The sequence below is a fragment of the Lactuca saligna genome, chromosome 3 (genome assembly GCF_052625555.1).
Source record: "Lactuca saligna cultivar CGN05327 chromosome 3, ASM5262555v1, whole genome shotgun sequence".
NCBI lineage: Eukaryota > Viridiplantae > Streptophyta > Magnoliopsida > Asterales > Asteraceae > Lactuca > Lactuca saligna.
The window spans coordinates 142,768,232-142,790,021 of record NC_136419.1 but is presented as its reverse complement, the minus strand read 5'-3'; the positions used below and the strand labels follow the sequence as shown (position 1 = coordinate 142,790,021).

The window sequence follows — 21,790 nt, the reverse complement described above, 5'->3', positions numbered from 1 at the left end:
CTTCTCTCCAAATCTTCAAAGAATCACATAATACACTCAAAAAGCCAAAATGAGTGCTAGGGTTTTCGAGAGGAGTGTTCTGGAAGTGTTGGGGGCTGACTTGAGGCCCAAAAAGTTGTTTAAATAGGGTGAAAACCTTGAAATTAGGGTTTCACCCAGAATGACGGACTCGCCGAGTCCAAGAATATGGACTCGTCGAGTTGCCTACTTAAACGTGCTCGAAATCCCGTCTCTACTCGACGATTCGGGCTATTGACTCGTCGAGTTCCCCTTGAAAACTGAAAAAAAAACATATTTAAATTACTTACCAGAAATGAGGCGTTACAGTTATTCTCAGACCTCGTCTGTCACTAGGCCTCGCCTGCTATACACATATAATCTATATCACATAATCATGCTAACACATAAAATAATCATGAATACTAGCATATGTTTCAGTCCTCAGGCCTTGCCTAGCATCGAACCCCGCTCGGTATACGTAGCAACACATAACATATGAAAGGGTCATGCAGACTCCTAGCATCTTAGTATAATCAATACGGACCGACATTGGTGCCTTAGACCCAATAAACCTAGTAAGGAAACTCACCTCAAATGCTGAATCTCACTGTAAGAAATCCCTAGTTGCTGGCCCCGAAGACTCCCTAATCTATCATTACCAAAATAACACCCAATTAACACTTGGGTTCCAATCTATGGCCAAAATCCATACTTGAGGGTAAAATAACCATTTAGCTCATGGCCTTGTTTAATAAGAAACTAAGGCCCAAATCCACAATCTAAAAGGGCCCAAAACCAAATAATCATCCAAGGTTTTTGGGTGCTTTGGATTTGAAGACATTCAAAATGACTATATACGATAGTCACCGGAAGAACGATTACTTTTTAGAAGAAGAAGAATGGTTTATAGGTATGAGTGTCCGCATCTACAAACTGTTAATGAGTATCAACTACTAGGGTACGGAACCAACCAATGCAATCTCACATGAGAGTTTCAACATGACCCTCGAAAAGGCCTCAAACGTATCACAACAGATTAACAATAGATGAGATTGTGGGGTGTTTTTGTGTTGATTCCTGAAGATGTTGATCGTCGGAAAATCATATTTTAAAGAAGGTAGAAACGGTCCATGAGCAATATCATATCATAAACGATTGACAGATCGGTCCATGAGCAGTATCATATCATAAACGATTGACGAATATTTTTTTAAGGTATAAGGATATAGACAATTTGAACATTATAATATTACTATTAAACAAATCATTCAAGTTTATATATTTATTAGTCTTGTGTTGATTTTTATGATTACATTTGTAATTTAGATTTTATAGGTACAAACTTTATTAAAAAAAACTTATTTTTGCAAATAGTGAAAAAAAAAAAAAAAAAAAGCCAAACAAATGTCCGAAATACTACTCTGGAATTCCAAAATGGTCATTTTTTATAAATATAAATGGGTTAAATTATTCGATTTCCGATAAGTCGTTTCAGATAAAAATCTTTTTGTAAATACTACAAAATACGCTTCACTGCTTCTCTCCATCGCCTCTCTCCTGTGAAGCCACCGGCCGGAGCGCTACCTTCGACCCTATAGCTACAGGTTTGTTTCTTCCTGCATTCGTTCATTTTTTTTTTCTGCTGTCGCTCTTTCTTCTTTTTCGCTGGATTCGCGTTTCTTCAGTTTCCCATCAGGAATCTGTTCTTATCTACTAGATAGGAGATATACGAAATCTGTTCTTCGACCCCTGCTTTGCTTTCTGTTACCTTCGAACCCAGACCATGAAATATGTTCTTATTTCTCCATTGAAAATCTGGACACTCACTTTGATCAGTGAATTGATGCTTCGGATTTGGTTCTCAGGTTTCTGTGAATGTGAATCTGTTTATGTGAATGTTAATCTGATTTTGGTTCCCTGTTTTCTGTTACCTTCGACCCCAGACCAAGCTATGTTCAATTTTGTGATAAGCTGCCCATAATATGTTCAATTCTGATGCCTTCAATATAATACCTTCAATTACTCTGTACAAGTTTATTTTGTCCCTGTAGTCCTTCATTCGTCATCGCCACTGCTTCCTTCATCGCCACTCAATCCTTCATCATCTCCGGCAGTCCCAACACAACCTCCTTCTCTGATTAAGGTATGATTCGCATCTATCTTGTTGATATCTAGAAAACCTAGGTTAGGGTTTTTATGCCCAACGCATACAAAGGGTCTGTCACATGAACAAACTTCACGGGGTTCACTTCAAACTTCATCTCCAATTAAGATACAAATCGAAACATTATTAGGTTTCTATTTCACTATTATATGGTTATTAATTTACAACTTCATATCATCTGGTGTTTGAAACACGAATGATCCCTACCAAGCGTTTGATCAATTGTCTGAACAATCTAGTTCTAAAAAGGGTGATTCCTTTTGATCAATTGTCTTTTCAATTTTCATATACAATCTTTATTCACAGTTTTGTTTACAAATCATTAATCAAAAGTCCACTTGTGTCATCTCTATCTGGAACAAAAGTACTTATTTTTAGCTTCTGTGTTATTCAAAACAACAAATAAATCAAACAGTTTTCTTGTTTCAGGCAGAAGAAAATCAAGAATCACCTAATCTTATCAATGCTTTTGAGCTCATTGGAATGTCTTGGAGCCTTGAACTCTTGGGGTTCTTTGAGGAAAAAGTGAAGAACTTGTTGAGATTTTTTTTTCTCTGTTTTAAAACTATTGTACATTGTACATCTCATGTTGATAATCAAATATACTCCAATCTTTAGGAGAAGGGAACAATTCTTGTATTATTAATATCATTGCATATTACCAAACATACCCTTAATTCATTTCACTTATTCACATTATCCAATTGATTCTTCTTTTAGCAGTGTCAAGGTCACAAAGAATCAAACATTTCATGTCTCATGCAACCACTCATGTTTTGAAGTAAGTCTCATTTCGTTTTGAACTTTCCATTGTTTTTATTTCATCTTTGTTACATTTATCAACTAAACACATATTTTTCTCTTCAAATTGGTAGAAATGTAAGTAGTTTAAAAGAATTGAATTTCATCTTGTATTATTATAGATAAAGGATATTAAATACAGACCTCCTGGAACTCAACTCAACCTCCTAAATCACATTACATTTACTCTTCAAGAGAAAAGGTACATACAATACAATACAAATATACAAATACAATACAACTTTTTTCTTTTTCTTTTTTCATTTCTTAACATTAAATACAAAATAGTAAAATACAACTCTGATTGTTACAGTTTTGGCTTGATTTTTGGGCCAAGTGGAAGTGGAAAAACTACTCTTTTACAGGTTAATTAACTCCCATACTATTCTTTTTTTCTTTTTTTATATTTACTTTTTTCTTTTCTTTTAATTATTTCTTACAGCTTATTGCAGGTTTAACTAAACCAACTTCAGGATCTATTTACATTCAAAGATACACTGAAAACGGTACTCCAAATCAGCCTCCTGTGTTACTATCTCCAGAAAGAGTTGGTATTGTTTTTCAATTTCCTGAAAGGTACTTATTACTTTTTTTTTTTTTTTTTTTTTTTTTGAATTTCTAAGTGTTACTTTAATTCATTGATTTAATTAAGAAATTATTGTGTAACAGGTATTTTGTCGCAGATAATGTTTTTGATGAAATTACATTTGGGTTGCCTAGACAGAAGACTGACCTTAAAACTAAACAACTTATTGCTACACGGCTTGAAAAAGCTATCACTTCGGTATTTTTACTTTATTATAAAATATTCATGTTTACAAAATATTTATTTATTTTTAAAATGTTAGGTTGGATTAAATGGTATTTCTTTGGATAAAAATCCAAACTCATTAAGTGGTGGCTACAAACGTCGCCTTGCTCTTGCTGTTCAACTAGTAATCACTTTTATCTTTTTTTTTTTGAGTAAATTACACGAATGGTCCCTATGGTTTAGGGTAATTTTCACGTTTGGTCCCTAACTTAATTTTTTAACTCGGAAGGTCCCTAATGTTTGTTTATGTTACGCACTTGGTCCCTGTCTTACCTAAAAAGACTATTTTGCCCTTGATTTTTTATTTATTTTTTTAAAATAAACACACCCCAACCCTACCCACCTTACATTACCTTACTTATCTCACTATTTTCTCTATTTAAATAATAGTCTTTTTAAGTAAGATAGGGACCAAACGTGTAACAAAAACAAATTCTAGGGACCAAGCGTGTAACAAAAACAAACAATATGGACCTTCCGAGTTAAAAAAATAAGTTAAGGACCAAGCATGCAAATTACCCCAAACCACAGGGACCATTCGTGTAATTTACTCTTTTTTTTCCATCTTTTAACTTTTTGGTCAATATCATATGTTATTGACCAACTCAGGTACAAACTCCAGAGTTACTTGTACTTGATGAACCTCTAGCTGGTCTTGGTATGGGAAAAAAATGTTATCAACTTTATCTTTTCTTTGACTTTGTGGATGATTTTGGTTGACTTTTTTGCAAGTAAAGTTTTTATTTTTTAATTTACATTTATGATTTAGATTGGAAAGCGCGTGCGGATGTTGTTAAGCTGCTCATGGATTTAAAAAAGGAATTGACTATACTCGTTGTAAGCCATGACTTAAAGTAAGTAATTTCCTTTTCCTAATTGTATGAGAAGTTTTTTTTTCATTAATTTTGTTAATTTAAATATTTATATTGTAATTGTAGAGAGTTAGCACCTCTGGTTGATAGATCATGGCGGATGAATGTTGGAGGAGTGCTGATGGAGGAGCCACTACCGATATAATTTACTCACAATGTTATTGATAATTATGAGTATGATGTTTAAAATATTATTTATAAATTATAAGAATAACTGGCCGATTTTTTTATTTTTAGTAAACAAGTGGAAGGAATTAGAAAGTAGATAATAAATTAAGGCCAAATTACATAAAAAAACAACTGTAGTTTGGTTCTTTTTTGTTTAACCACTGAAATAACTTTTTTCTAATTTAACCATTGAGATTTTTGTATCGGTTTCTAAAATAACATTTTAAAGTTTTTTTCATTAAGTTGCAAAAAACAAATACAAGATTACTTTTTAGGTTAAGGATGTTTTTATTTAAAAAAGTTCAAACTTTTAATGGTTAAATTGAAAAAACAAATTTCTTTGAATCGTTAAAATGAATAAACTCCAAATTATAATAGTTTTTATAGAATTCAAAGTTAATTATAATAGTTTTTATAGAATTCAAAGTTTATGTATTGATTTTATTGAACTAAAAAAACAAACTTTTAGCGGTTAAAACAAAAATAAAAAATTCTTTCGGTGGTTGTTAAACTGAAGAAAAACAAAATGCAATGATTTTTTGTGAAAATTTTCTCTTAAAGTAAAGATATCCACTTTAGCTCATTTAATTTTCTATTTGTGAAAAACACAACGTGTAGGTTAGTTGTCACTCAAAGTTCAATATTTATTAATTATGCAAAACATGGAAACACATAATGCATATATTATTCTTGCTTATTAGAATTATATTTATTCTTAATTTGTGACTATAAGGGTATAAGTGGCTTTACACTCCATACAACCAAAATCCTTTTTCAATGATGAGAAAACTTGAGAAATAATTATATTTTTCAATCTTCTTCTTCTAAAACTCCAGTACAAAATCTACAATGTAAATAGTTAAAAAAAAAACAAAATAAAAACATACGAGTAATCTTATAAGCAACAGTTAAAAATTGAATTTGCTCTCCGATGCCTTAGTTAGATGTCGGTTTGTAGTATTTCTTAAAAGACTTCAAAGAAACCTAACATCTATAATATTAAAATACTTAAAAGAAACGTACCCAAAACTTGGTGTTACACCGCAAGCCGATGACCAAGCAGAATATCTTTCTGTCAAAGCAAACCCGATAGTCGCCAACCGAAAATAGAAGCTCTTGTAGGTCAACTAGATCAAAAGTATTAAATCCTTTTCACATAAGATAGTGACAGAGTAAATGGTGACATTCCACAACCATCATGCATGTTCATGTAATCACTAAAACATGATTGCCTAAACATGACTCCACAAACTAATCAGTTATTTATACGAGCCATGATTTTGCATCCAAATTCAGGCCTACAGGTTGTAGTAACTATCGCTTTGTATGTTTTGTTGTGATACAATCAAAAGAATATATAATTTGGCATTTTTGTATGTATGTTTCGAAGGACATCTGAATACACAATTCCATACCAAGATTTTGGAACACAACTCCGGAGCAACAATCCGAAACGCAAATCCGGACATAAGTTCCAGAACAAAATTCCAAAATGTTCATCGTACTGCAGAAGAGTTCTTATTATTTCGGACTTGTTTCGAACTAGTCAAAAATGAAGTTTTTTATAAGAATTTTTCATGTAGCATACATATATTCCTACATATAATCATATATTTAAACCTATAAAATTCAAAGAAAAACTAATAATACATATATAAACGAATAAATTATACAAGGATTAACGTATAACTAAAAATAAACGCATATAATTATAAAATAATGGAAATCTAAAAAAATGCATCTCATCACCACTATCAGAATATATTTTCAGTTTTAATGGTGTCCGGAATCCTCTGTAGGGTGATCTGAAATGAGAGATTTCGAAATGAAATCCGAAACGAATTAAAATGGTATTTATAGGGGGCACAACATTACTGGGACAGATCCATTACCCATTTACCGAATACAAAATCGGGTCGGGAATTACCCATTGAGAGTGGTCATTTTGCAAAAAGAAAAAAAAAGAAAGGTTATTATTATTAAAATAACATTAAAAAATGGTTAGTTTACTCAATTTCCCTTGTTTTAATGTTTCACATGTTTTAATGTCAAGTGTCTTTTGTGTAATTTTAATTTCGTTGTCTTTTAACTTCAAGTGTAATTTTTCTATGTATTTCAATGAAAATTTTAGTTTTATATATATATATATATATATATATATATATATATATATATATATATATATATATATATATATATATAAATGAATAAGTTTCTTCTTTTTCTTGACAAGTGTTACAATATTAGAAATCCTCATTAATATAATATATCACCTATTATGACACATGCCAACCTATTAATTTTTCATTTTATATTTAAATTTTAAATTTTCCACTCTAATTTCATTAAATTAATAATTGATTCTTAATTTCAAATTTTAAATTTTACACTGTAATTACATTGAATTAATAACTTTAGAATAAAAAATAAAATAAAAATAAATATATATTATAAGGTGATATAATTTCATATATATACACACACACACACACACACAAACACACACATATATATATATATATATATATATATATATATATATATATATATATATATATATATAAATCAACAATTATAATTTTATATAACTTAAAAAATATCTCTTAATTAATAACTTATTTACAATAGTTTATTTGAAATAATTAATTAATAATTTTAAGTTTCTACTATGAAAGTTTAATTAGTTTTATAACCGTGGTTCTCATCTTCCTATTCAAATAAATGAATAAATTTATTTTCTTATTAACCAGTGTGACAATATTGAAAATCCCCATTAATATGCCACTTATCATGCTACATGTAAACATATTATTCTATATTTGAAATTTTAAAATTTCTATTAAAGTTATATTAAATTAATAATTGATTCTTCATTTCAAATTTCAGATTTTAAAATTCAAAATCTAATTACATTAAATTAATAACATTAGAATAAAAAATAAAAATAAATAAATATATATTTTAAGGTGATATATTTTCATATATTTATTTAAATCAATGATTATAATTTTTTATAACTAAAAAATATCTTTTAATTAATAATTTATTTGAAATAAATGATTAATAATTTGAAGTTTCTACTATGAAAGTTTAATTAATTTTATAACTGTGGTTCTCATCTCCATATCTCCTCTCCTTATTCTAATAAATAAACAAATTTATTCTCCTATTAACAAACGTCACTATATTAAAAATCCTCATCTACTCTAATAAATGAAGGTTTTTTTTGGTTATTTGTCACACTCTCATTTAATTTGCCAATTGTCATTTTGTTGTTATTTTTTGAATTTTTTTCCACATGTCATATAAGTATATATATATTTTTTTAAAAAAATTCACATAATATTTTAATGTAATTATTGCAATAAATATAGTAATAACTGGATATCAATGTTATTAATGAACTTACATTTTAATTTCAAAATTCTCAAAATTAAAGCTCATTGTTTTTTTGTTTATTTATCTAAACTATTTGTTTAAATTCAAAAGGTAAAAAAATATTTCCATTATAATAATTCATTATTTTTTTATATTTTAAAAATACAAAGTTCTTAAATATTTAGACCTATATATTTATTTTTTTAAAATTAACCCATGTAATACATGAGTCTTACAACTAGTTAATATTATATGTCACCTATCATGCCACATGTTATCGTATTAATTCTTCATTTCAAATTTGAAAATTTAAATTTCTTACTCTAATTACATTAAATTAATAATTGATTCTTCATTTCAAATTTCAAATTTAAAATTCCACACTCTAATTACATTAAACTAAAAACATTTGGATAAAAAATAAAATAAAATAAATATATATATATATATATATATATATATATATATATATATATATATATATTATAAGGTGATATAATTTCATGTATTTATTTAAATCAACGATTATAATTTTATATACCTAAAAAAGTATCTCTTAATTAACAAGTTATTTAAAATAATTTATTAATAATTTTAAGTTTCTACTACAAAAGTTTAATTAATTTTATAACCGTGGTTCGTACGGGTTATAAACTAGTGTATATATATATATATATATATATATATATATATATATATATATATATATATATAGGCGTGAGCTTTGTCACTTTTTTCATGCAACATAGTTTATATATATATATATATATATATATATATATATATATATATATATATATATATAGATAGATAGATATATAAACTATGTTGCATGAAAAAAGTGACAAAACTCACGCCTACTCTACATGTCAACATTTTTAGTGTGACAAACGTGCCACTATTCTCTTTAGCCTAACAAGGATGAGGACAATGTCACAATGTATGGCTATAGATTTGTAGAGTCAGTTAAAAGTTTAAAACAAACGTTAAGACCAAACATACAGACTACGAGACCACAGGGACCATTCGGTAATTATTCTAGATTTTATGGAATTTGGTGTTAAATGTTGAAAATTAAGGATGAGGAAATCCTTTTCGCCAGACGAAGCAAAGGCAGTGTAAATAGGCAAAGAGTTGGTTGCATAAAATACTTCCACCAAGTTTGTACTTATTATCACGATCTCTACTAAAAAAGCGAGCTTTCTGATTCCCAAATGTAAACCAGTCATCAAACTCCCAACACTCATGCCATCTAATCCCCACATGCAACCCATTTCTTTTTTTTGAGATGTTAGTTCTTAATTCATTTCATTTATTTTACATTGTCCGATTGATTGATTTTTAAGCACGAAGAATCGAGCATTTCTAGTCACTTGCGACCACTCCTGTTTCGCAGTAAATCTTATTCCGTTTCCAACTTTCCGCTCTTGGATTTCATCTTTGCTTCGTATATCAATTGAAAAGATATTCGTAGTCACAAAAAGTTAGTTTTGAGTATGAGCACTGACACAATTGCTTTGATTCATCAAACAACTAACTTTAGTTTCAAATTGTTAGAAACTAGAGTTTTGATGGATAATTAGTTTAGAAAAGATTAGTCACATGGCTAATCATCAAATTGAACTAATTTTCATTATGAATATCTTATCACACAGATAATTGAGCTATTGCCCTTAAATGTAACCTAAGAATGAAATTGCAATGATGTTCTTTATAAGATAGGAGTTTGGGGGTCAAAACGTCATTTTCTTGAGTATAAATCGATTGGCTCATAGCCTTATGCAGACAATGCATATTCTGCTTTAACTATCATATCATCATAAACATAAGTAGGTTATCCAAACACTATAAACTGATTATTTATGATTAAAATGATCAAAATCCCGTGAAATTTAAAAACCAAAAAACATATTTTGCAGTATTGGAAAGAAATTGATCAAATAGTTACTTAGCCCTATGTCCTCACAATTCCTCATCCCCCTGTTGCTATCCACAATTTATATGATTAAGAAAATACATAAATTTTGAGTAGTTTTGATTCTGCTCAATGAAGTTAAACATCAAATCTGATACATGTGGAGAGAATTATAGGGTTTTATTCACAAATTTTCATTTCAAAATTTTCTCTTGAAGAATTGACTTTCACTTGCTCTATTAATTATCTATATATTATCCAAATCCAAATCAATTTTCACTATTATAATAAGATAAACTTTACAAGTGTAATGGTATAATTGGTTAGGCTTTTCGAAACTTGACATTATATGGTTTTAGATAGTAACTATGTACCTTTTTATTAATTTAGCTACATGAGTAAAACTGGTTCTTGAAACTTGACAGTTGTATTTGTTTGTATGATTATAGATAAATGATATTAAATACAAACCTCCTGGAACTCAACTCAACCTTCTAAATCACATTCCTTTTACTATTCCAGAAAACGGTACATACAATACAACTTTATTCTTTATTCTTTATTGTTTTTCTTTTTCTTTTTTTTCCCTAAACATTTTCATTTTTTGAGACCATTCCACATATGTATTTCCTATTCATATAGTAAGGTTTAATACAAAATAGTAAAATACAACTCTGTGTGTTACAGTTTTGGCTTGATTTTTTGGCGGAAGTGGAAAACTACTCTTTTACAGGTTAATATTTCCCATACTATTTTTTTCCTCGTTACATTTACTTTTTTCATTTCTTTTAATTATTTCATACAACTAATTGCAGGTTTAACTAAACCAACTTCAGGATCCATTTACATTCAAAGATACACTAAAAATGGTACTCCAGATCAGCCTCTTGTGTTACTATCTCCAGAAAGAGTTGGTATTGTTTTTCAATTTCATGAAAGGTATTTATTACTTTTTTTTTTTTGAATTTCTAAGTGTTACTTAATTCATTGATTTATGACAGACTTATTTAAAAATTATTGTGTACCAATATTTTGTGGCAGATAATGTTTTTGATGAAATTACATTTGGGTTGCCTAGACAGAAGACTGATCTTAAAACTAAACACCTTATTGCTAATACGCTTGAAAAAGCTATTACTTCAGTATTTTTACTTTACCACATTTTTTAAAATATTCATTTTAATATTTATTATTTTTAAAAATGCTAGGTTGGATTAAATGGTATTTATTTTGATAAAAATCCAAACTCATTAAGTGGTGGCTACAAACATCTTCTTGCTCTTGCTATTCAACTGGTAATCATTTTTACCTACTTTTTTTTTCATCTTTAAACTTTTTGGTCAATATCATATATTATTGACTTTCACTAACTCAGTTATAAATTTCAGAGTTACTTATACTTGATGAACCTATAGCTGGTCTTGGTATAGGGAAAAAATCTTATCAACCTTATCTTTCCATTGCTTATGTGGATGATTTTGGTTGACTTTATTGCAAGTAAAGTTTTTAATTTACATTTAAGATTTAGATTGGAAAGCATGCACGAATGTTGTTAAGCTGCTTATGGATTTAAAAAAGGAATTAACTATACTCGTTGTAAGCTATGACTTAAAGGAAGTAATTTCCTTTTCTTAATTGCATGTGAACTTTTTTTTATTAGTTTTGTTTATTTAAATATTTATATTGTAATTGTAAAGAGTTAGCACCTCTCGTTGATAGATCATGGGGGATGAATGTTAGGGAAGTGCTGATGGAGGAGCCACTACCGATATAATTTACTCACAATGTTATTGATAATTATAAGTATGATGTTTAAATATTATTTATAAATTATAAGAATAGTTGGTGGATTTTTTATTTTTAGTAAACAAGTGGAAGGAATTAGAAAGTACATAATAATTTAAGGCCGAATTCAATAGAAAAACAACTGTAGTTTGGTTCTTTTTTGTTTAATAATTGAAAGAACTTTTTTCTAATTTAATCATTGATATTTTTGTATCATTTTATAAAATAACTGCTTTAAGTTTTTTTATTAAGTTGCAAAAAACAAATACAAGATTACTTTTTAGGTTAAAGATGTTTTTATTTAAAAAATTTCAAACTTTTAATGGTTAAATTGAAAAAACAAATTTCTTTGAGTTGTTAAAATGAACAAAATCCAAATTATAATAGTTTTTATAGAATTCATAGCATATGTACTAATTTTATTGAAATAAAAAAACAAACTCTTTGCGGTTATAACAAAAATAAAAAAAAATTCTTTCGATGGTGGTTAAACTGAAGAAAAACAAAACTACAACGGCTTTTGTAAAAATTTCCCCATAACTTAATGATATCCACTTTAGCTTATTTAGTTCTACCTGATAACTTAAAAAAACAACAGTTTCCATAATTTTTTTTTTTGCTGAAAACATAAGTCTATTTGTGAAAAACGCAGTTAGTTGTCACTTAAAGTTTAATATTTATTAATTATGTAAAACCCATAAACACATGATACATATATTATTCTTGCTTGTTAGCCATAATTATATTTATTCTTAATTTGTGACTAAAAGTTTATAAGTGGCTTTACAATCCACACAACCAAAGTCCTTTTTCAAGGATGAGAAAACTTGAGAAATACTTATATTTTCCAATCTTCACATTCTTCTACAACTCCAACACAAAATCTAAAATGCAAACAGTTAAAAAAAAACACAAGTAATTTTATAACAGTTAAAAACTCAATTTACTCTCCGACACCTTAGTTAGATGTCGGTTTGAAGTATTGCTTAAGATACTTAAAGGAAACCCAACATCTATAATATTAATATACTTAAAAGAAACATACCTGGAACTTGGTGTTACCCCGCAAGCCGGTGACCAAGCATAATGCCTTCCTCTCGAAGCAAACTCGATAGTCGCCAACCGAAAATAGAAGCTTTTGCAGGTCAACTGGATCAAAAGTATTAAATCCCTTGCACATAAGATAGTGATAGAGTGAAGTGTGACAGTTCACAACGATCATGCATGTTCACGTAATCACCAAAACATGACCCCACAAACTAGTTGGTTATTTAATGAGCCATGATTTCGTACCGAAATTTAGGCCTAAAGGTTGTAGTAACTATCGCTTCGTATGTTCTGTCGTGATACAATCAAAAGAGTAATTATTTAGGCATTTTTGTACGTATGTTCCGAAGGACATCTGAACACACAATTTCAGACCAAAATTTTGGAACACAACTCCAGAGCAACAATCTCAAATGCAAATCCGGACCTAAATTCCAGAACAAAATTCCAGAATGTTCATCGTAGTGCGGAAGAGTTCTTATTATTTCGGACTTGTTCCGAACTAGTCAAAATGAAGTTTTTTTTATAAGAAATTTTGATGTAGAATACATATATTCATATATATAATCATATAAGTGTCTTAGAAACTATAAAATTCAAAGAAAAACTAATAATACCAATATAAATGCATAAATTATACAAGTTTTAATGTATAATCTAAAATAAACGCGTATAATTATAAACATATCGGAAACCTAAAAAATTTGCATCTCATCACCACTATCAAAATATATTTTTTGTTTAGTGGTGTTCGGAATGCTCTGTTGGTGATACAAAATGAAATCTGAAATGAGTTAATATTGTATTTATATGGGGCACCACATTACCGGCTCGGATCCATTAGCCATTCACCAAATAAAAAATCGGGTCAGGAATGACCCATTTAGAGTGGTCATTTTGCAAAAAAATGTTATTATTATTAAAATATAATTAAAAAATGGTTAGTTTACTCAATTTCCCTTGTTTTAATGTTTCGCATGTTTTAATTTCAAGTGTCTTTTGTGTAATTTTAATTTTGTTTGTCTTTCAATTTCAAGTGTAATTGTTCTAAGTATTTCAATGAAACTTTTAGTTATATATATATATATATATATATATATATATATATATATATATATATATATATATATATATATATATATATATATATATATATATATCACTATTCTAATAAATGAATAAGTTTAACCTCTTATTGATAAATGTTACAATATTAGAAATACTCATTAATATTATATGCCACATGTTAACCTATTAATTCTCTATTTTAAATTTTAAATTTCCCACTCTAGCTAAATTAAATTAATAATTAATTTTTCATTTCAAATTTCAAAATTTAAATTTCACACTCTAATTACATTAAATTAATAACATTAGAATAAAAAATAAAATAAAATTAATATATATATATATATATATATATATATATATATATATATAAAATAAGGTGATATAATATCATGTATTTATTTAAATCAACGATTATAATTTTATATAACTAAAAAATATCTCTTAGTTAATAATTTATTTAAAATAATTTATTTTAAATAATTGATTCATAATTTTAAGTTTCTACTATGAAAGTTTAATTAATTTTATAATCATGATTCTTATCTTCCTATTCTAATAAATGAATAAGTTTATTTTCCTATTTACAAGTGTCATAATATTAGAAATCTTCATTAATATTACAAGACACTTATCATGCCACATATCGCCTATTAATTCTTCATTTTAAATTTTAAATTTCCCACTCTAATTACATTAAATTAAAATTTGATTCTTCAATTTATATTTCACACTCTAATTACATTAAATTAATCATTTCAGAATAAAAATTAAAGTAAAATTAATATATATTATAAGGTGATATAATTTTATGTATTTTGTAAGGTCTTGAAACGGATCTTACCAGTGATCAAACAACAAACGCAATCGATAATAATAAAGAACAGAGTAGAAACAAGAATGTAAACAAGCTTGCACACACTTCTATTAGCAAAAACGTCTGGTACAACTTGTGGAATAGCATCCGAGACTCTGAGACATCAACAACCATTAAACGACCTAGCACACCCCTATTTATAACAGACCTAGGCTGACCTTTGGGTTTACGGCCGTAAATATGCTTATGGCCGTAAACTCTAGCTTGGCCGTAAACTATTACATAAGCAACCAAAAATGCATATTTAACCAAAAGACCCTATTACAGTGAAAGCCTAGACCAAACCATTGATTAGACACTTCAATCTCCCCTTTGCTTTGGTGCTAGTTTGAAGTTAATCTTTGTCCGCAATCATCACATCTTCTAGCCCCATCGCTCCATTCCACATTCTCTTGTTTATAATCTCAGCAACCATAGCAGTGTATTCTTTCGTGGCTGACTCAAATATCTCCTCAGCAACTCTGATCTGAAAATGGCTTAGATGATGAATGTCCCGTTTCCTAAACTGGAACAAATCCCTTATGTCATACAAATGAATGCATCCCTCCTTTAGCTTGATGAAAACAGATGCTGTGGTTTCATCAAATACCCAATAGAGCATAGAACTTAAGGATCCATCCGGATAAATCTGAAGCACTGGAATTTGTTTGACCTGATTTGTAGTAGGCCACATCACCACCTGGAGGGGATGACCAGTTTTGGGATAAATGATGTCAGGATAATGCTTTATTACGGATTCATCAGTTTTCATGGATGGAAATCCCTTCTTCACTTGATCTTCCAGGAAGTGTTTTAAATTTGTTGCTTTTTGATTATTTGTCGGGTTTGAGAAAGGAGATTGAGACAACTCTGAAAGATCCACCCTGGTCCAATAGTTAAAGTCATGACAGTCTTTATAGAGCTCCGTATTGCCGCTCTTTCTCCGTACAATCCACATATTTAAAGGATCATGATAACCCCAAGATATGATTCCCAACCGATCACCATACGTATTTCTAAACCTTACGGCCTCGAGATCCGTAACAGTGATTGTGGATTTGTTCCCGGGTGCGTTTTTTTTGGAACTCCTCTTGAATAAGAGTTGTCCCTTCTCAGCGGCTTTAGCTTGTCTGTCTCTGATAATCTCTGCAACATGTGGAGCATGGGCAGGCTCTTCTTCAAAGTGGTTCACGACCCGTGAGGTCTCAGCAGTTGGCACAACAATGGGGTGAGCATGAGAATGAAGATTAATTCTATACTCATCAGTAGATGTCTTATACTTAGCACCGATATCTTCTTCAAGCTTCTTCTTGAGATCAAAATAGTTGGAGGTCAAAAGATTGAAATGAGCTTGGAGCTCAGAGATCTGCTTAGTCTTTTTCGATCTATCTTCTTAGAGATCAGAAACTTGAAGCTTCAAATTAGTATTCTCACTCAGAAGATCTTCAACTCGAATGCTGAGCTCAATATTTTTCTGATCCAACACATTTACTCTCTTCTGAAGTTCATCAATCACAGAGTCTTCTTCTCTTGACTGACCTTCTCTAAAGGCAATTCCTTTGGCCTTAGAAGAAAGTGCAGCGGTTTGTTCTTGAGCCAGATGCTGAGCTAAACGCACGGAGGCCTCTTTGAGATCTGCCCTTGGGGGAGAAAACCCTGGAGGAACAGAAGAGCCACCGGTTTCAAAAATGGTACTAGGGCCTTCACTTAACGGTTCTGTAGTTACAATAACAGGAGTGGTAGTTGGAGTAATTAGCATGCCTTGAGATAAGCTAGAATCCAAAAGCTCGAACCTAGGATCTCGTTGTCTTTTTTTGGATGGGGGTTGCACAGTCTGGTCTGTTGATTGATCATCTTGAAGTGGTCCAGATGTAGGCAAAACACTGTCAATGGGAGGAATCCCTGACACGGTCACCGTAGGAGTCGTAGAACCAACCACTTGCTTTTTAGAAATGGGGGTGGGGTAAAAAACGTCTTCAGTTTCCCTTGTCTCCGTTGCTGGGATAGAAACATCACTGACATTATCCAACAGAGTGTTGAGATTTATGTTTGTTAAGAAATCATCATTGCTTCCGAAATTTGTAGGAATGTCATCTTGATCAAAACCAGTAAGATAAAGGTCTTCAAATTGCTCAGCCTCAGTCACATTAACAGAAGACCCCTCATTGTAGTCGCTTTCAATGTGCACTGATCTTAGAACATGCTCCTCGGCTACAGCCACATTAGGAGCGGTTGTCTCCTCCCTTTCTTGATCCGAGACAGTAATCACGTCTCCTTCCGAGATTATCTTTTCAGACGAGGTGTGTTCTGAAGATACTTTATCAGAGGAATTATGAGATTCAGACGCCTCATTCGGTTCTGCGAAATGTCCAAATTTAACTAATGGGTAAAGTCCTTGAAAAGTGACCTTTCCTTTACGATTCTGTTTAATTAGCCCAATGGTGTGTGGGCCCAAGGACTTCATGTTGAGCGTATCACCATCCTTTACCATGTTTGGGAACTGTTTGTTTATGAATAACTGAATAAACCTGGGATACATCAAGAAGGTATCCCTAGTAGTGGCATTGATGTTAACCACAAATTCATCCAGTATAAACCTTGAGAAATTGAAACCGATGCCCACAACTAGAGAAACTATAGCACCGGTGTTTCTTAGTGAGATTTCATCTGCACCAGATCTCCTGTCGGAGATGCAACTCACAAACACAAGAGCTAAAAATCTCCAATAGGGCGGCAACTAGAGAAACTATAGCACCAGTGTTTCTCAGTGAGATTTCATCTGCACCAGATCTCCTGCCGGAGATGCAACTCACAAACACATGAGCTAAAAATCTCCAGTAGGGCGGTAGATGCTTCTTCATCGTAGGTGGAGAGACGCCCTCATACCCCATCTTCCTTAAAATCTTCTAAGCGTCTTCAATGCCGATCTCGGTAGGAAATCTTGGAAGGTCATTGATCAGTAATGTTTCTCTGATGAACTGCTCATTGATTATAATTTTGCATCCTTGAACAACAGCATCCACAGTCACAGCACCATCGTCATCTCTCGTCATCTTGGTAGTCTGCCAGAACTTGCATATGATTTTCTGATAGACAACAGTGTTCATAGTAATGGCAGAGGCCGAACAACATTCTCGTAACCCATGAATCATTGATTTGAAGTCCAGATGAGCCACTGGAGGATCAGCAAGAATAATCGTCAGGTTGTGCATATTTGTAAATTTTTAATACCGCCATTTTAACTGCACTAAAACATACCAAGTAAGACAAGAGAGAAAATTGAGCAATTAATATTTTAAATGATTTAACTTTGAGCCCAAAAATGAATTAATAATTTATAAAATTAAATTTTAGGTCAAAATGGAGTTTGCGGTAAAGGGGGGTTTACGGCTGTAAACCCGTGACTGTAAGCTTATAGCCGCAAACGGAGTTTACGACCGTAAACTCTTCACAGCCGTAAGCTGGGGCTGTAAACCCCGACAAATTGTTTTTCGTCGATTTCAAGCTCAAAAATCATCAAATCTTTGAAACAAGCCCATATTCCTGGTAAAAAACGTGATACCTTCAAAGCTATCAGAGCAATTTCACAAAAAACGAGAAAAATTTTCGAGTAGAGAGAGAGAGGAGGAGAGTTTGCGGATGGAATCAGAGAAATGAGGAGGATTCCGGCTGTAAACTCCTTAACTACCCCAAAACCCTTTTACCTACTGACCACACAGTGTAAGGCACAGTCCAATACAATCTAATATTTTCAAAAATTTCAAAAACAAAACTTTTTGAGGATCAAAATTAAAATAAAATAAAATAAAATAAAATAAAATTAATCTGCAAAATTTAAAATTAAAAATAACCGTCAAATTTTAACAATTAATTAAATAAAAATTAAATTAAAAAAATAAAAATAAATAAAAATAAAATCAAATAAAATATACAACTTAAAAATTTAATTACTGAGAATAAATTTGTGACACTGGGATCAAAGTTGTTGGACAGTCCTATTCCACTTGTCGGTGCCCTTATTTTCACCTCTTCGTCTAATCAATCGCCAGTATTGTGGTCCACTTAACCACAAAACATTTGTGACGGAATTTGGACAATTTACCAATGACATCACACACACACACACACATATATATATATATATATATTATTAGCCCTTATTCTTAAATAAATTTCCTTGTGACCATTTAACTGACTACTACCATGGATATTGTTATCCACCTAAATTGAGCTGCGAGACCTACAGACAATCTGTATGTGTTCATTTTTAATTGTATTAGAACGTGTTTCCCGCTTCCTGATATGCCCCAGCCATCAAGGACTTCCAAAATACTCCTTACACCGGGTGAACAGACAATTATTAAGAGAGAAGATAGATTTAGAATGCATATGCTGTACATTTAGGTCGGATCTCTTCCAATCAAGCAAATGATGAAACATATGACTAACTGAAGCTTTAGAGGGATTGAGAAGAGAATGTTGCATATACTGTGTACCGGGTCGGATTATGAGTCATGCAAAGGAGACAGTATGTGGCTAACAGATAGAAAGAATTGCATAGAGAGAAGATGCAGAGAGATAGAATTGCATATGTTACAGTCCAGGTCGGATCTCTCAATAACGCAAAGGAAACAACATATGACTAACAGAAAGAAAGCAAGAAAATAACTTTCTACAGACCTAGTTCAATGGAATTCCCCAGTCACCCCATCAAAACTGGGATTAAGGACAGAATCCGCACATCGAGGAAAAGTTAATCCACAGTTCTAGATATGGGTTCTTTTAATGTGACCGGTAGATTCTCATGTATATCTCCCTGCTCAACCTATCCGAGCATCGTAATGTCAGGCTAAACGTATCTAACTAGGTTAATGTTTGTCAAATCCTTGAATTCCTTAAGTTCAACTCTAACTAGTCAAGTCCATTTAAAATCTTTCGTGCCTACCAGCGCATCGAGCACAGGGCGTAGACAATTCAATTTAGGTACGTTACACAGATTCAGATTGCCCGTTATCACTTGCTAATATCATTTCCCATCACAACACCTACAAAAAAAACTGTCAGCAATATTTTTTTAAATTTTTTTTTAGATTTTTATTGTTTTTGGATTTTTTGATTATTTCTCCCCCTAAATTTGTGCATGGTTGAGAATGAAAAATAAAAGGAAATAAAATGCGCAAATTTAAACTAGCCTACCTACAAAAAGAAGAATAAATTTTAAAATTTAAGAAGAATTAAGAAAAAAAAACTTAATCCTCAAAACGAATCATTTTCAGAAATCCCACAAGCACATCGAAGCGAGGTTTTTTAAAGGGCTTAGTGAACAGATCCGCCACATTATTAGCAGTGGGAACCTGTTCCAGCCGAATAAGTGAACGTTTCATAACAATCTCTGATGAAATGAATTTTAATGTCGATGTACTTGGTTTTAGAATGTTGGACAGGATTTTTGGCAATTTGAATTGCGGCCTCATTATCACAGTAGATGGGGGTTTCTAAGTAATTCAAACCGTAGTCCAAACAGCTGATGTTGGATCCAGATAACTTGAGAACAACAAGCAGATGCAACAATGTATTCCGCCTCCGCTGTTGAGGTTGAGATAGTGTGTTGCTTCTTGCACTGCCATGACACTAGCCTGTCATCAAGATATTGACACCCTCCTGAAGTAGATTTCCTGTCAAGCTCACAACCTCCATAATTACTATTAGCCAAAGCATATTAATCAAATTCAAAATTCTTTGGATACCAAAGACCCAATTTTGGGCTGCCTTTGATATACCAAAAAATTCTTTTGATAGCAATAAGATGTGAAAGTTTAGGATTAGCCTGATAACGTGCGCATTGGCAAACTGCAAACATGATGTCTGGACGGCTTGCAGTAAAATACATCAGCGATCCGATCATTGATCTGTAGAGAGTCTGATCTACGAAATCATCGTCAGTATCTGGAGTCAGAAGAGGTCTTTCAGCCATTGGTGTCGATGCAGATTTAGCGTCGTGAAAACCGAACTTCTCAAGAATATCTTCAACATACTTGGCTTGATGTAGCAGGATTCCGGTTGAATTTTGTTTGACCTAAAGCCCCAGAAACATGGTCATTTCCCCCAACGAACTCATATCGAACCTCTTTTTCATAACACCTTCGAATTCCTTGCAAAGCTGCGGACTGGTCGACCCAAAAATAATGTCGTCAACATAGATTTGCACCAGAATCTGATCATTACCGACATGCTTGATAAACAAAGTTTGATCGATAGTGCCACGAGAGTATCCATGCTCGAGCAAGTGCTTTGTTAGAGTCGCATACCATGCTCGAGGAGCTTGATGTAACCCATACAATGCCTTGTCCAACTTGTAGATATGATTAGGAAATTTCGAGTCAACAAACCCAGGGGGCTGATCAACCTAGATTTCTTCCTTCACCTTGCCATACAAGAAAGATACGAATAGGCATATGCAAGGAAGATACGAATATCCTCCAAGCAAGCTACTGGAGCATAAAACTCAGTGTAATCAAGACCCTCAACTTGTCGAAACCCGCGAACCACCAATCTAGCTTTGTTTCGCACAATAACCTCTGAATCATCCTGCTTGTTGTGATAGACCCATCGTGTGTCAAGAGACTTTTTTCCCTTTGGTAACTCAACCAACTTCCAAACCCCAAGTTTTTCAAATTAATGTAGTTATTCATGCATTGCATCTACCCATCTGGGCTCATTCAGAGCCATTTCAACATTCTTGGGCTCTATTTGAGAGATAAAGCAAGAGTAAAGACATGTATTGACATCTCCAGTCTGACTTCTGGTTTTAACGCCGTCGTCCAGCTGACCAATGATGTTTTCAATCAGATGATCGCGTTAAGTCCTTGAGGGTATCTCTTGGCTGATATCATTAAGCGAGACAGGAAGATTGTGAATGTTGACA

The 21,790-nt window shown here is 31.5% G+C and overlaps 1 protein-coding gene and 1 pseudogene across 7 annotated transcripts; both read left to right on the top strand.

The window, feature by feature from the left end:
• The first annotated feature begins 1,475 nt into the window (after positions 1–1,475).
• LOC145037323 (ABC transporter I family member 11, chloroplastic-like) lies at positions 1,476–4,878 on the top strand. Of its 7 annotated transcripts, none has more exons than XM_078985961.1 (12): positions 1,477–1,604; positions 2,052–2,143; positions 2,594–2,689; positions 2,888–2,945; positions 3,088–3,167; positions 3,279–3,330; positions 3,408–3,541; positions 3,635–3,749; positions 3,814–3,900; positions 4,386–4,434; positions 4,546–4,630; positions 4,715–4,878. In XM_078985961.1, exons 3-12 carry the CDS (start codon positions 2,628–2,630, stop codon positions 4,791–4,793), a joined length of 801 nt encoding a protein of 266 aa, XP_078842087.1. In that variant the 5' UTR covers positions 1,477–1,604; positions 2,052–2,143; positions 2,594–2,627; the 3' UTR covers positions 4,794–4,878. The 7 variants fall into 7 exon arrangements, with proteins under 7 accessions (XP_078842088.1, XP_078842085.1, XP_078842087.1 ...); XM_078985957.1 differs by having other exon boundaries at positions 2,885–2,945; XM_078985962.1 differs by lacking the exon at positions 2,052–2,143 and having other exon boundaries at positions 1,476–1,604.
• Positions 4,879–6,054: 1,176 nt separating this feature from the next.
• Positions 6,055–11,920, top strand: LOC145036047 (ABC transporter I family member 11, chloroplastic-like; annotated as a pseudogene).
• Positions 11,921–21,790: the final 9,870 nt, after the last annotated feature.